General features: G+C 31.9%; 1 protein-coding gene across 22 annotated transcripts in view; it reads right to left on the minus strand.

Moving 5' to 3' along the window:
• Nucleotides 1-1,076: 1,076 nt before the first annotated feature.
• LOC148606992 (RIMS-binding protein 2-like) overlaps nucleotides 1,077-16,099 on the minus strand; it is a 138,563-nt gene continuing 123,540 nt past the window's right edge. For 19 of the 22 annotated variants that reach the window (XM_088545271.1, XM_088545273.1, XM_088545265.1 and 16 more), the window contains 6 exons: nucleotides 14,953-15,112; nucleotides 13,529-14,160; nucleotides 11,334-11,505; nucleotides 10,151-10,305; nucleotides 9,193-9,414; nucleotides 1,077-4,303 (listed from right to left, as the gene is read on the minus strand). In XM_088545271.1, coding sequence (XP_088401397.1) covers nucleotides 4,130-4,303; nucleotides 9,193-9,414; nucleotides 10,151-10,305; nucleotides 11,334-11,505; nucleotides 13,529-14,160; nucleotides 14,953-15,112 — 1,515 coding nt within the window. In that variant the 3' untranslated portion in view covers nucleotides 1,077-4,129. Of the gene's footprint in view, nucleotides 4,304-7,255; nucleotides 7,294-9,192; nucleotides 9,415-10,150; nucleotides 10,306-11,333; nucleotides 11,506-13,528; nucleotides 14,161-14,952; nucleotides 15,113-16,099 lie in introns of all 22 variants that reach the window. The other 3 variants (XM_088545266.1, XM_088545272.1, XM_088545267.1) reach the window with 3 other exon arrangements.

A 16,099-nucleotide genomic window follows, 5' to 3' on the forward strand; every position in this document is an offset into this window, starting at 1 on the left:
ACATCCAAAGATAACGTGAAGTTGCAATCCTAGCTTTGTACATGAATACCACAACTCAACGAAAAAAGAAACTGATGTTGGGCAGGATAAAGAATTGCTTTCATACACAGCTGAAGTTAAGCCTCGTACCAAATTTCACATTTTTTGGGGCCGACATTCTTTATGGTCAAAATCATTTTCATTCCTTAAAAAAATTTCACTAAGCAAGGTTATATCCATTAAACAGGATTTCCAAATGTTCCATTTTGATGTAGCAGATATGCATACAAAAATAAAGTAATTCATAAAAGTGCTGGTATTAGCAATTAAATATAATTGAGACAAAATTTTGACAAATGGATGGAATGACAGCTATACTGAAGAAAACCAAGTTATAAACAAACATCATGCTAAATCTGTCAAAAACTTGAGAAAACACAAGAAAACAAATAAGCAAAAAGTTTTCTTTAACACAGAAGAACTGACCAGATGCAGTGTTAGGATATTAGTGTGCTGATCTATGTAGTACCTGGAATTAACTTCAAAAGACCAACTTAAATGTTAGGGAAAGCCAGACATACAATACAAACAACTGCACCCAACAAATAATAATGTTGAGATTGTACATAAAATACATGCAAAATAATATCAAATGCTACTATCAATCAGAACCTAGAAAGTTTTGAATTAATCTAGAATTATCCATGCCATCTGCATAATAGAGACTATTATAGAAACTAAGCTTAAGCCAGAACAAGCCCTTGATAGGTTTCAAGGATTGATACAACTAGAAATACTGTGAGCAAGCTCACAAAGTGAGTATTCTGCTTCAAATGGAATTACATATATAACCAATAAATTCAATAATCTCCCTTTTGAGTCCTCTGACAGTACTTGTATTCCTCCATGCACATCTACATATTATGCATAACCATCCAATAAAATTTCATCAAAATCGTGTGAGCAGTTAAGAATTGCACAGAGAAGAAATGTTGACAGATGGACAGACAGACATATGGGGCTGATTTCTACATACCCCCACAAAATTTCTTTGTGAGTAGTATTATAACTGGCAATTTATAAAAACAAACAAAATATCATATCAAAATAATTTATGCTTTTTGAATGGATGTTAATTATCACAATAAATAACAGAATACTGTTATTGACTTATACACAACACAGAAAGGCTTTCTCTCTTATTCAAATAAGGATCAACCATTTGATTGTACATGAGGAGGGGTGTTTTGGAAGGGGGGGGGAGTCAAGTACCAAATCTTTAATACTGCATGATTTTGTGCTTGAACTAAATATTAATAACCTCCTCCTTCAATTCTGTAATGAATTTTTGTCCTCAATTTTTATTTCAATGATGATCCCAGCTCCCCTCATACAAACAAATGGTTGCCAAATTATCCATACATACATACAATTGTGTACACACATATGCCTAGCCACACAACCTTGAATAAATGCATTCTGATCACAGCTTGTATTGAAATAGGATGACCTTTTAACTTAAACATACTAAGGTCAACTGCTGACAAACAGTATATTTAAGTTAAACTACAAAGCAGAGAAAAATTCATAGTATAATATGACCTTTGAAGTCAGCTACTGACTTTAAGTAGAATTAAATCCAAAGTTTCCCTTAAATCTGAAGAGAAGACCTTTAAACTATGGACTGCTCATGACATATTAAATTTTCAACTTATCAGGGGGGAAAACTGGAATCACACAAAACATGGTTCAAACCTTCACAATTAAAATTGAACTAATACTTGATATTTCAGCTGAGTTCTTTAGAAATACTTTTAAAGCTCATATTCCCATACATCAAAATTTAATTGCCAGAAAGACAAACTTTCTGGGAAAAATTAACATGAATACTGAATAATTTCTGTAATAAAATGTTACACAGAGAAAATCAATAGTTACTATATAAATCTGTATGGATAAATACAGATATTCTGAAATTGCCCATTTTTTTACTTTCAAACAAAAGTTAAACCATATTGCATTATCTTATTAGACTTAGTTGAAATGTCAATTACATTATGAAAATACATGTACATTACATCGACAGCTGTCTTACATGGACACATTCATATTTTTGATATGTAAAATCTAGAAACATTGAATTTTTGAGTTTCAAGTAGACAAAAAAGGCAATACATATCCTAATCTTAGTCAATATAAAAATCTATTACATCATAATTGAAAAATATACTACATAATCATACCTATTAAACATTGGAACAGCTCATGTGGAAGATCTTCCCCTACTGTCTCATGTAGGAGAAGTTTACATAAAAGAAATTTTCGTAATGTAAAAATTCAATTATATAGTATTTTTTACTGAAAATATAGTACTGTTAACCAAAAACCTCCTACAAATAACATTATACATATATAGAAGATACTTAATTTTTCATTGACTGTGGGAGTCTCCACTGAGAGAGGGTTGACAATGTGGATAATAATAAAATATCATAATTAAATAGTAACATATGCATAAAGAATAAATTTTCAAGAAATCACTATAAAAAGAAAAAGGAATGCTTTGACTAAGTAGAAATAATTTTGCAATGAATAAAAAATCAATCATATGACCTTTTCATCTAATATCATTTCTGGTGAAATAAATAAAGTAAAATACACATCAATACACAAAATGTACAGTTACACAACTTAGCACCATAACAAAATACACTTGTAATAATTAATATACTGCTACAAGTATGACTCAAAAATATTTAGCACATGGGTACAGCACCCAAACATTTAAAATTTGAGAAATGTTTAAATCCGCTTGTTCATTTCTTTGGGGAATGTTATTTTAAAAAAAAAAACACGTTAAAAATTTGTATGGTTATAAGAGCTCAGCGGCCAATCCAGGTAAGTCTAAACCAAATCCAAGATAAATATCCTAGGCTAAGAAGACAAATATTCGAAAATTTAAAAGTACTTTGAAAATGGTAGCATAGTCAAAACAAAAGATGTATTTAAATAAATAAGGCCGAAGCGCCACAAAAGTTCCCAGGTGACAACAATCAACGTCTTGGAAACTGATGACATCACAAAAAGATATACAAATATTCTCAGATTGGAGTAATTTTTTGTATTTTGTGGTCCACAAAACTTGAAAAATTACATAAGTTAGAGAAAATTCTGAACTGTTTGTGACATCAATTTCAAAGATGCTGATTGGAGTTACCATGGAAGTTAAGAATATTCTCAGACTTAGGAATTTTTTTTAACTTTCTTGGCACTGAGGTCAGGTCTCTGTGCCAAAAAACATGAAAATACCTATGACTGAAAAATATATTTTTAACTTCAATTGGGACTATCATCAAAGTCATGACATCAAAAGAAGTTATACAAATATTCTCAGACTTCAGTAATTTTTCCAGCTTTGTGGCACTGGGGCCTGATAATCTGTACTGAAATAGCTGAATAAAATTGAGTAAAAGCAGCTTACAACTAGTTTGATTTTCTTGCAACACAATTGTATAATACGCCATTATAAAGGACCACAGAAGTTTGTAATGGTTGGTATTCACCCCTTTGTTTCTGATGCAAGGGATTCCATTTCAAGAATACTGCTAAAACAAGGCAATTTCATAACAGCAGACATTTCTAGAACTGACAGTAAATAAACTGAAAAAAAAATACTGAGGAAAAATTGAACTTGTCAGCTGATGTATGAAAATACAAAAAAAACCTGAAATCTACATCTGCTTTTTGCCCTACCTCACGTTAATTAGTGTATTGACTTCTTATATCAAGTAAAATAAAGTATGAAGTAAGTTCTGTCATTCTAAAGAATGACCTACTCAATGTATGTAGCATATTTAAGGAAGATATGTCTATCAAATTTCATAATGAAATAAGACTTTTATTAGTTTGAAAGCTCTGTAGTTCTGTATAGAAAAGTACCTACAATTTCCTAAAGCTTTTGACACATTAACTACACAAAATTCCATAGTTTCCATGGATTTAAAACAGTCTTCCTTCAATTCAAATTTTTAAATGCTAAAGTATCACATAATTTTGGCTTTTTTTCAATTTGAATTCATCATGCCTTATTTTCTTCTCTTTATCTATAAAACATTAATTGCAAAAATAAAATCTATGAAAATATCTTCTGTTATCTTGTTAGCTTTTTAAAAATGTTTTTGCCTTTGGATAAGATACTGGACCCTTTTCTTTTCTGTTTGACATCATCAGGAGTAGTAGACCGGGAATCAGACTTCTGATGAGAGTTATCTACCCTATCCTGTGGTAGCTGTTCCACTGTGGAGTGAGATCCCAGTCGCTGTGTCTGCAGGAAAGAAAATGAGATTAATTACAACTGTATATATTGTTGAAAATGAAATAAAATAGTCCAATGAACCATTTTCATTAAACGCAACATCCTTTACAATATGCATGAACATGATACAGTGAAATCCATCTATACTGAACCCTGAATAAACTGACCAAAAACGTAAAGAATATCTGAATAAGACACTTTCTGAAGTCCCTTTATATCAGTTTAGACAGATTTAAATTTGGTAAACCGAACATGGCAAAATGAGTAATCAAGGGAACCAAGATTCTAGCAAGAATCAAAAGAATGTAATCCAGGGACAAAGACCAGACATGGAAAACAGACAAACACTACAAGGAAAATAAAATAACCAAAATAATACATACAAAGTCACCTAAGTAAATGAACAACTCAGACTCCACTAAAAACTGGGAGCATGGACCAGGTGTACACTAGGGTAAGGGTCCTCTGCTTTTCTAAAAGCATCCGCAGACTTGCTCATAAAAAGTCTAAACAAAACAGATCTACAGTTAAAAAGGGGTTCAGTTTAGGGAGGTTTCACTGTAAATAAATGAATAAGTCTATTTAATCCATATCTATTCACAAAATGTATCAACACATTGTATGATATTTTTAAAATGATATATTTCATAAAAAAAATTAAATGTGCCAGATAAATCACGCGAGATTAATGCCTCATTTTAAAATAACCTTGCCAACATTTATGTTAACCAATGGGGCAGATCCATATTTACTCCTTTTTTCATGTGTTCCATTATATAATATTCATCAAAGAAAGAAAAAAATGCCAAACAGAACTTTCTAAATATTTAATCAATTATGATGTCATCATAATTTTTTACTCAAAAGTATGAAATTTCTTTGATCTGTGAGACAGAGTTTACCATCCCAGTTTCACTATTGTAGCTATTCTATCAAATTTATATGTTTTCTCATTTTTAAAAAATGAAAGAAAAAGAGAAAAAAAATCAATGTGTAAATATCTCCATCCTTTTCCACTACAATGCTTATTTTTAGGTGAATGAGAATTTCAAAATTCATATTAATTATGAGTACATACACAGCTTATCACTCGGCCACACCTATAACTCAACACTTAGTTCTGTTTATATATATACTGGTGCATAAAAAATTAAATGATTGCTTTCTCTATTTCTCTATATAATGTTTAAAAAGTATCTATGGTCTAATTGTTGTTTAATACGAAAGAACAGTCTTTATGAAGAATCTAGTCATATAAATTGAGACCATAAGTATAACTTCCTGCATGTTTGCTTACAGATTCCCAGCCCCTCAAAAAAAAAAAAAAAAAAAAAAAACTCAATCAAGTTAACCCTTTTCCCAAAACACAAGTAATTCCCCTGTACTGTTATTTCACTGCATGCACAACTTCCTGGTTAAAAATGAAACATCTGTACACGTGTTATTACTTCTAAAATTGCCATACTTTAAAAGCAGTGGTCCTTCCAACTCATTAGAAATAGCATATACCCAAGGCAATTACATACTATATCTCCAGAAAATATGTGCAGTGTAATTTTTCTGGATCATAGCAGTAAAACTTATGAAAGCTGAACACCAAAATGAAAAAAAAAACAAATGAATACTGTCCCAAACCAAATCTGCATTACTGACTGATTGCTGATGGATCTGTAATGGATGACCAGTAACCATGCATTAGTTGGACCTAGTAATCAGGTACTATAGTTCTTGAATCTGGAAACTTTTCAATTGCCGTCTAACCAAATCAATCCATAATGGACCAAATACATCACTGATTATGTGTAGTTGATTGATTGATTGTACTTTAACTTTTTATGGCAGATTTGATGAGTGAAATAAATAGTTGGAATAAGCTTATTTTCTCAAATATGAAGCTTGACTTAAAACCAGAATTAGAAATAGACATGTTCAGCACACTTGCAGGTAGTACATGTACACACCCTAATCCAGGGAGGACTGCAAGGTTGATCAGTAAAAGCTTTTCACTAAAAACACTCAGGTTAGATTTCACTAGCTAACTAATATTTCACACTTATTAACAAACTGTTACCTTTTCCACTACTAAATGGACAGAAAACCAGTAAAGTGAAACAAACTTTACATTCATTTGTCAGAATAACATACCAGTAACATGTTTTTATTGCACTGTCATTATAAACATTTCTCTAAATTTACAAGCTAAAACCTGCTAGTCAGGATTAATGCTACAACAAACTATTTACAAAATCAGGTCAAGTCTATTGATCTATGAAAAATTCACCTAATTGGAAATTCCCAAACCCTAAAAATACCTTATTATGTTCGATCAGATTTTGTTTCATCATCACTTGAGTTATTTCCCTTGATAATTGAATGGAATGATTCCTTGAGCATTTGCATTAGTGTTTTAGATCTAAATCTTGGATTAAAAATTTGCTTAATTTCCTCTGTATAACTGTTGTCTGAACAGCTAAAAAGTAAAAGCGAAAAAGCTTCATCAGCTGATAGTTAAAAACTTCAAAACAGCATCGTGAGGACTCTAATGCAATTTATTCATGCAAGACATGCATGCAGTGTAACATTCATACAGTTTGTGTTCGTTGTTCAGGTGCATGTGTTCTCTGAAATGTCTAAAATCAAATTTCTTTAAGGAGGTGAAATTTGTAAATATCAGTAATTTCCTCAAGTCAGTTCTAAATTGATTTAAAGCACCCCCCCTATATATATAGTAACAGGTACAACTATATATATAGTAACAGGTACAAGCTAAACAACTGAAAAATTAAAAAGTAAATGCACACAGGTTTTTTTTAGTATACTGCATCTTTTAAACATTTCAGCCTAATTTCATGCAAATCTTTTCCAAAAAATGTGACAACAAAACTACTTGAATTTAAAAAAACAATTTTTGGAAAAGATTTTTTTCAAACACAGTGCAGTATGTAACATAGCAACCATTACCTAGGAAACATCTGTTGTCATAGTTATATCACTTGGGTCTGGAAAAACAAATCACAAATATACCATGTGTCAATAATAATAATGATCGTCAGAACCATAAAATATATAATATTCCAATGTAGAGCACTTCAATGTTTCAAAAATCAATACGTTCACTTTTACCAGTACTTTTTTGTCACTTTGAAAAGACTAAGGAATTAAGTTTATCTGCATAATGGGGGTCCAGGGGATTCCTTTGAGTGGAGAGTCCCTCTTTTATTGGAACATTATCTTTGGCTTAACATTGTGAATTTTAAGGGCACAAAATAACAGACCAATAAAAGCCTGGAACCTCTAATTTTAAAATCTCAGGATCCCATATTAATATTTTTTATTAAAAGATTTTTTTAATATACAGCAAAAAATTTTGTCATATTGGCAAACTTAAATTAACTTTCTTTAAGAAAAAATGTCCCTGTAGTTAGACTAAACAATAAAAAAATCCAAATTGTGAAATTCGTTATAATAAGAATAAAAGTTTACGCACTTGAGAAATATAAAGAACTATGTAGAAGGAGTGCAGAAGATGAAACTACTTCATATAGAATGCAATATGCACAGTTTGTTTTTTGCATTATTTTAATATGACCGACAAATAATTTAGTTAAAACAGAAAACAAATTTTGACAATATCATTTTAATGTAATATAATGAGAATAGTTACTGTGTATATGTCAAAGAGACAACATCCCCACCGGGATGAAAACCTATATAGAACACAAAAATACAAAAATGTCATGAAACAATGAGAAACTGAAAAAGCTGTGTGTTCGTGTAGTATAAAATTTGTGCTACTAAATTATATATCATCAGTAATTGTGACCAGTGAAACATGAAGTGCTGTCTACATAGACTGAAATATTTCAATTAAATTGGTGAGAAATCTATAGTTGACAATCATGGTATATTTCAGTGGATAAAGTGTACAAATTAAAATAGACATTGCAAGTCTAGAAATATGTAGACTGAGAATTATTTTAAAAGGCCTAAATTAAAATTTAAACCTACCCAGCAAATGACTCAACCTAAATATTACATTCCCACCTATCAGCAAAAGTATTTTTTAGACATAGAAAAGACACAGCTGTATTAATTGTTTTACATCCAAATTCATATCCCAACCTACTCTCTAACAATGAATAATTTGAGTCAAGAAAAGGCAAACAAATCTTATTACAATTTAGGCCAAGGCATTTTTTAAACATTTTCCAAGCAAGAAATTAATTTTTGTTAGCCTTTTTTTATATTAGAGCATACTAGAGAGTGAAAAAAGGTATAGGAAAATTTTCTCAGTATACATTACTAAAAGACACAAATATGATATGAAACAAAAAAGAAGTTACAATATACATGTGAAATAAAACAAAAACCAATCAGTGATGTAAGGTTCAATCAATTCAGCATGCCATGTTCAGAAGTGAGAAAAAGTCTGGGGATATCAGAATTCACATCTACTGCTCCACTGTGACTAAAAATTCCTTTTCTGTTGGCTAAATAGGTATACATAATGAAAGTCATTATTTTTTGAGAATGCACACTTATTACTTTGTAAAGAACTATGAAAATTATCATAACTCCTCTTCAGAATGAAAAATAAAAAAAAAAATTCCAGAACTCCCCTCCTCCCCCCCCCCTCAAAAGAAATTTTTTTCTCCATAAAGCCCTTTTAAGTTTTTGAATTTATAAAAAACAATTTAGTATATATCTGTACAATTTCTTCCTTTGAATAAATAATTAAGACATGGAACAAGACAGAGAAACTCAGAAAGGATTTGTTCTATGGGAGAATGCTCTAGTGCAAAGTTTGCAACCAAAAAAAAACAAAAAAAACAGAAATGTAAAAACAACAAAACAAAATTCACAACACAAACATGCATGCAGAATGGCTGATCGCTTACTGAATCCGATTGGCGGGAAACTGTATTAATACTCTCTCCTGACCTGGCAGGGGAAACAACACTAGCACTCTCCATTGCCTCATCATCTGTAAGTGGCGCCTCCTGGAGGAAGTTTGATGGAACTAAACCTTTCCGTCCTTTATGCTCTCCCATGAAGAATCCATCGTCATCCATATCACCGTACACCATAATGATGTCACCAACTTTAAATGCTAACTCAACCTATAAGAAATTATTAAACTTGAATCTGTTATTAACATTGAAGCGGTCCATGCAATATCAGTAGCTCAAACTCAAATTAAGTGGAGCATACATTCTAGTGAAAAATTGTCTATATCAGCTTTACAGTTTCAAAAGGGATTGAATCAATAAAGTCAATACATGCATATATCTTTCAAATTGTTGTTTCCACACTTTTAAACCTAATTATAAACTAAAAAAACTGCTCACTAACTAGATACCTCTACTCCCCCCAATTGTTAACAATTGCCTTTTGACCTCCATATTGATTTGGTTCAAAATCTAAAATAGGTGAGCAATGGGATTAATAAAGATTCTGTGAAAGTTTTGTAAGTTCCATTCAGTGGTATAGGAGGAATAAAGGATGAGAGATGGCCCCCAACCCCTTGTGTAAAGGGAGGCCCCCTGACTATAACAGAAGGAAGAAGGTAAGAAAGCACACCCCTATCACTGTAATATATTTTTTGTAACATAACATAACATTTCTTTATTTCCAAATCAGGAGCCCACAGGGAGCAATGAGAGTCAATGGGCATTCTCAACTCAATTGATAAAGATCTTATGAGTCATTTTTACATTCTTGTGGGCAATCTGACATATATCAATGGTCCCTTTGAAATAATCCCAGGTAACCACAATTTCTAAGGTCACTTAAAAGATAAGGTAGGGCAAAGAACCTAAGGCTCTCTCTTCATGAACCCCAGATAATATTAAATACCTCTGCATCAACATTGGGTGAAAGTTCCTGTGGGTCGTAGTCATACAGTGCTATCATGCGCCGTAAATTGTCAGTATCGTAAACAGGCAGGAGACTACTGGGACTAGTGGAGATTTCATCTGAACTTTTGACTGGCTTTATAAAATGGTCACCACCTGAAAAAGTAAGACAGAAGATAACATTTTAACTTTGCCTTAAATATACATGTAACAGCAGGTTGAGTAAAAAATAATGTAGCACAATCGAATAAGGCCTTTCATGGGAAAATGATAACCAGTCAAATTACAAAACACTTTTTGGGTAAAAGCAACTAAAATGGCTGTAACGTTTGTATAAATATTCCAATCAAATTGAAATTTAAACTTGATCTGTATTTTATGATAATCAATAACTATACATCAATCTGGGAACTGACAGATGGATGAAGACACAACTTTTTGAAGTATATCATATAATACTTAGCCATAGGTGGGGTATAAAAATCAGCTGAAAAAAATGCAAACAAAAAAAGTGAAATTTGATAAGGCTACTGACATTGTAGAAAATTTATCTTTACTTTAAACAAATGGTAAAAAAGAATTTTAAGGATATTCTCAAAAGTTTGGAAAGGAGGGGGAGGGGTGAATGGCCTGTGAGAGGGTTTGCTCCAATGATTTTTGATATAATCCACTGTAATAATTCCCACATAAAGGGACCCTCTGGCTCAGACTACATAGTATCATCTCAAGGGTATATAATCCACCATAAGGGGCCCCTGTGACTCAGACTACATAGTATCATCTCAAGGGCATGCAATTCAGTATAAGGAGCCCCTCAGGCTCTGACTACATAGTATCATCTCAAGGGCATGTAATCCAGCATAAGGAACCCCTCTGGCTCTGACTACATACATGTAGTATCATCTCAAGGGCATGTAATTCAGCATAAGGAACCCCTCTGGCTCTGACTACAAAGTATCATCTCCAGGGCATGTAATTCAGCATAAGGAGCCCCTCTGACTCAGACTACATAGTATCATCTCAAGGGAATGTAATTCAGCATAAGGAGCCCCTCTGACTCAGACTACGTAGTTTCATCTCAAGGGCATGTAATTCAGCATAAAGAACCCCTCTGACTACATAGTATCATCTCAAGGGTTGTGCTAAACAATACTGTTTTGGTTACACTTATTAAAAATACCTACCTATTAGTTGAGCATTAATATTAAAAGTAGTTCCTTGGCTTTCCTTAAGTAGTTGATCGGCTAACTCATCATCATCAACTTGAACTTCAGAAACCATATTACAGGGGACATAACCTGCTCGGCCATTACACTCCCCTCTGTAGAAACCATCTGCATCTTTGTCACCAAAGATCTGTCAAATAATAAATACTGATGCATTATTATTGAATAACATGTCATTAAAAGATTCCAGATAAAACCTCTTTTATTAAAACAATGCTCCACCCATTTAAGCCCATATATGGCAGGAAATAGACATCTTAAGATTAAGGTATCTATGTGTGTCTGAATCAGACATGATTTTTTAAAGCCAATAAAGGATGCAATATAGTTGAAAAATTGAAAAAAAAACATACTATAAAAATATTAACTTTCTCGGATTCTGTCAAGTGAACATATTCATGAGTATCACTTTTCGTGGTTTCAAAAAATGATAACGGTTCTATAGTGATAAAACTCAATTTTGTTGCTACATTTTTTCACACTTTTCTGTCCACCATGAAAATAGCGAAAATTAGTACACTGCAATACTTCTACAGTACATGTCGTGTGATAAAAAAGACAAAAAAATAATAATACATTGTAGGTAAAATTCATAGAAGATATAGAGATATATGAAAAAACAAAACAAAAAACCCCTCCAAAAACACAATCTTTATGGTAAAATCTAAAATTGAAAATTGGGAAATTCTATTGAATAAAAGAAAATCCTGATAAGAAACAAGAATAAATGAACGAAAACCAGCCTTGGAACAAAGTGTGAAAAAAATGTCTTTTTTCTATCTTATTTAAATATCAAATGAGCCTAATCAATGTATTTAAAGCAACTGTGTTTATAAAATCTACAAAAATGTACATACTAGAAAAATACAAAAAAAAATGTATATAGCATAAATTATAAAAGTGCAAATCTAAAAACTACTATGAAAATATGAAGATTATAATTTACCACAACAAATGTAGGATAATATGAGAAAACACTTAAAATGTTATTTTTGGTCAATTAACAGGATTTTTATAATGGGGATGATGTAAAGGTAGAATGACTGATAACTTTCTGAAATTCTGCAAAATAAAAAATCAAGTCATATCATAATTACAATACAAAGTACAATAGTCAAATTACATACATTGTACATGTGTGAGCAAGGAAAGAAAAAAATTGAAAATCAGTTAAAATTAATTCTAATGCAAAATTCGTAGTTACAAGGAATTTCATTTATTAACACCAAAAATTTAAGGAAATGTAGGTCAATTTCATGATTGACAGTCTCAAATTTTTAACAATGCATAGATTTATTTTTGAATTTGTTTAGCTAATATTCTCACAGACATACATGTATTCGACAGTGATGACAGTTGCATTAGAGTTGAGGTCAGTGTATTGTATTTGAAGATTAAATTGTCATCGTAAATGTAGATTTAACTGTTGCAAATATTTGTTTATTGGCTCCACTTTACTACACGTCGTCACTATACCCAATTTGCCACTGTCAAATCCATGACTGACACCTTCAAACCTTAAAATAAAATACAGTTATCTCCTTTTTGAATACATAATTCTATGCCAGATTAAGGTTACATGTAACCCACTCAACATACAAATAACATCAGGAAGACCTAATAAATGTATGCCAAAATATCACTACAAGTTTGCAGAAGTCATAGATAACAGTAGTAATTTTCTTTTTCTTTTCAACCAAAACACTTTTCTAATACATGGTACCACCAAATGAATTTCTTAGCTTTCTTGGTTTGTCATGCATACAAGGCCAAGAAAAAAATATGTCTGTTTAAGGTTACCCTACCTAGCCGATTTTTTTTTCTGCCTAACCGAGCATATTTTATTGCACTTTTTTATGAAATGCCGCTAAACTATCAATTTTTAGTTATATACTATAGAAGCCAAGAAATCCTCCCATGAGTGTCTATATAAAGTGATTTTAAAAAATAAAACGGTTTTACCTACCTTCCTACCCTATTTTTTCTTGGCCAAATGAAGATAAATAAACGTTTAATGGTCATTACAGTAACCATGGTAACATTGATATAGGACAAACAAGTAAAAGGTGACCTACCCCTTTTTCTTTTTTCTAAGGAAAACTAAAACAAAAGATACACCCACCCCTAAAAACTTAAAGAGTACATGTATATACCTTTATAATTTGGCCCTCTTTGAAAGGAAGTTCCTCGTCTAAAGCATCTGTATTGGGAGACATAGTTTCTGGATCATAATCAAATAATGCAACAAACAATCGAACACGATTATCATCTATAGGGGGATTGATTTCACCACTAATTGAATCAACGTCACTACGATCGTCACAACCATTTAAATCCAGCAATGGAATATCATCCCGCTTTCCTGCCCTAATTGGGCTATTTTCTCGTAATACTTTGTTGGCATTTGCATCATGACCTTTTTGTACTCCATTAGTTGGCTGTTTCCGTGGAGTATTACGCGGAGAATTATTCCGACTAGTTATTGTTCGACTACTATCAAAACTACTGTCTAAACTTTGGTAGCCATTAGTTTGTGCTGTGTCACTGGGTGCTACATTTTTATCGACACTTTTTTTAGAACTTTCACTGTTTACATCACTATGGCTATCCATTTGAGAAGAATGTTTTAAGTCACTTTTATCCCTCGGAGATTTTCTATTAGATTTAGGAGATTCAAAAGGCTTTTTAGCAGAGTTCCTTCCCTTTGAACTAGCACTAAGATCTGTTTCATCCTCAGAAATTTCGAAAGAATTTCCTCTCTCAGAACTACTGTCCCTTGTAATTTCTGTAAAAGAGATAGTATACATTGTAGGGATATCTATCACTGTGACAACTATTCCAATATTGAAAAAATGTTCTCCAAGTATTATTACTCCCTGGGTACTGTACAGTTAATGTGTTTAGGGCTACTTAATTCAGCCATGAAGTTTTATATTGTTTAATGAGATGAATTTCACCTTGAAACGGCTGTATCAAGTCAGGAACATAGTGAATCATTTCATATTTCCAGTTTTCCTTGATTTTGTCAGTTTGCATCATTTACGGAGGTAGACCTGGGGTAAGGCACGTAACTCTTGAAATCAGTGATATGTTTGCATCACATTGAACTTCACCATAGCCTACCAAGCTTTCATTTGAAATAGAATGATATCAATCCAAATTACTTTGATGCTTAGAAGAGATTGATTTAAAATGCTTTACACGAATGTTCTAATGATTTGTAAGAGTAAAGTCCCTTACTCTAGGTCTACCTTCTTAATATCTCCCTAATTAGTGATTGCAAGTTTGGTAATTTTGCTTTACCTTTCAATGATTCAGAAATTCAGAACTTTGTAAGATGGTAATTTTTGTCTCCATAACAACAAAAAAGACTTTCTTTTAATGTGATTGCCAATGTCAGAGCAACATATCCCCATCCTATAGCTGTCCAATTGAATTGATATAAAAAACAGGGAAATAGGATCAATTTAAACGCTTTGTAACAAAAATTAAGTTTATATGAACCATTCAGTTTGAGAAATTTTGTGTCCCATAATTTGTCTTTTAGCTTCTCCTTAACCTTTCTTAATTAATTTACCTATAGCAGGAATTTTCATTCTGGGAGAAACTCGAGGACTGTCTTTAGCCATATCTACTTTAATGGAAGGGGTGGCTGCTGACCCTGGCTGTGGCGACTTCTTGACAGCTCTAGGCGTAGATGTTGATCGAGGCGTAGAACTATCATCCTCATTCAATTCCTGAAAAAGGGATAAGTTAATTTAGGAGTGAGGAAAATGTTCCATCTAGAGATTTTTTTCACAAGTAGACTTTTTTTTAGTTTAGGCACACCTTATCAAGTACTTCTACCTTTCTTTTATTAATCATGCAGTTTAAAAAAAAAAATCTAGTTTCTTCAGTTTAAATATGTGCTATGATTTTGTAGAATTTCAGAGACTTTTTTAAATTCTGGGTACTGCTTTAGATTTCGTAACTTGATTTAAATTAAATCTTAACCATTTTATTTCTAAGTTATCATTGCCCAAGTTAGTAATGTTTTAAGCAAGAGCTACAAGACCATTGGTCAATATATCTTTTGATTTATTTCTTCAATTAACCCTATCTCAACTCCCTGGACAATCAGAATACAAAAAAAAAACAACAAAAAAACAAACTCAAGTATTCCAAGACACTTTCAATATAAGAATTTTTATGATACAGGGATACAGGATCAAGAGCATGTTAAAATAAACAGATTTTAGTGGCTTTGTTTCTTAAAAAAAAGGCCCCTGTTTGGTTATGACAGGTTAGATAACTCTTTATACAATTCCTATTCAAAGTATGTGCAATACAAGTACCCTTGTGTAATATACAGTGAAATCTGTCTAAACTACTGGTAGAGATCATTATAATTTTAATTGAATTTTGAACCTGCCATTATTGAAAATCTGCATAAATTGAAGACAACCTTCAGCCCAAAAGTGTTTAAGTTAAGATAGGTTCCACTGTAGTTTCACAATCAAATAAAAACTCTAGCATATAATATACACAATTCCCTCCAGATATAAACATTTTTCCAAGCTCTACATGTAGTTCACAAATACAGATATTTATTTATTTATTAAATCCAACACTCGTACACATAGACAAATAATTTAATTTGGAAGCATCATTGACATAAGATAATTTCATGTTTTTTACTGGCTTTGCAGTGCTTTCGTCTGAGCGAAATAGTGTAAAGGGCAGAA

This window comes from Perna viridis, chromosome 9 (assembly GCF_037379345.1).
Source record: "Perna viridis isolate PV_CMFRI_1.1 ecotype Kerala chromosome 9, ASM3737934v1, whole genome shotgun sequence".
Lineage (NCBI taxonomy): Eukaryota > Metazoa > Mollusca > Bivalvia > Mytilida > Mytilidae > Perna > Perna viridis.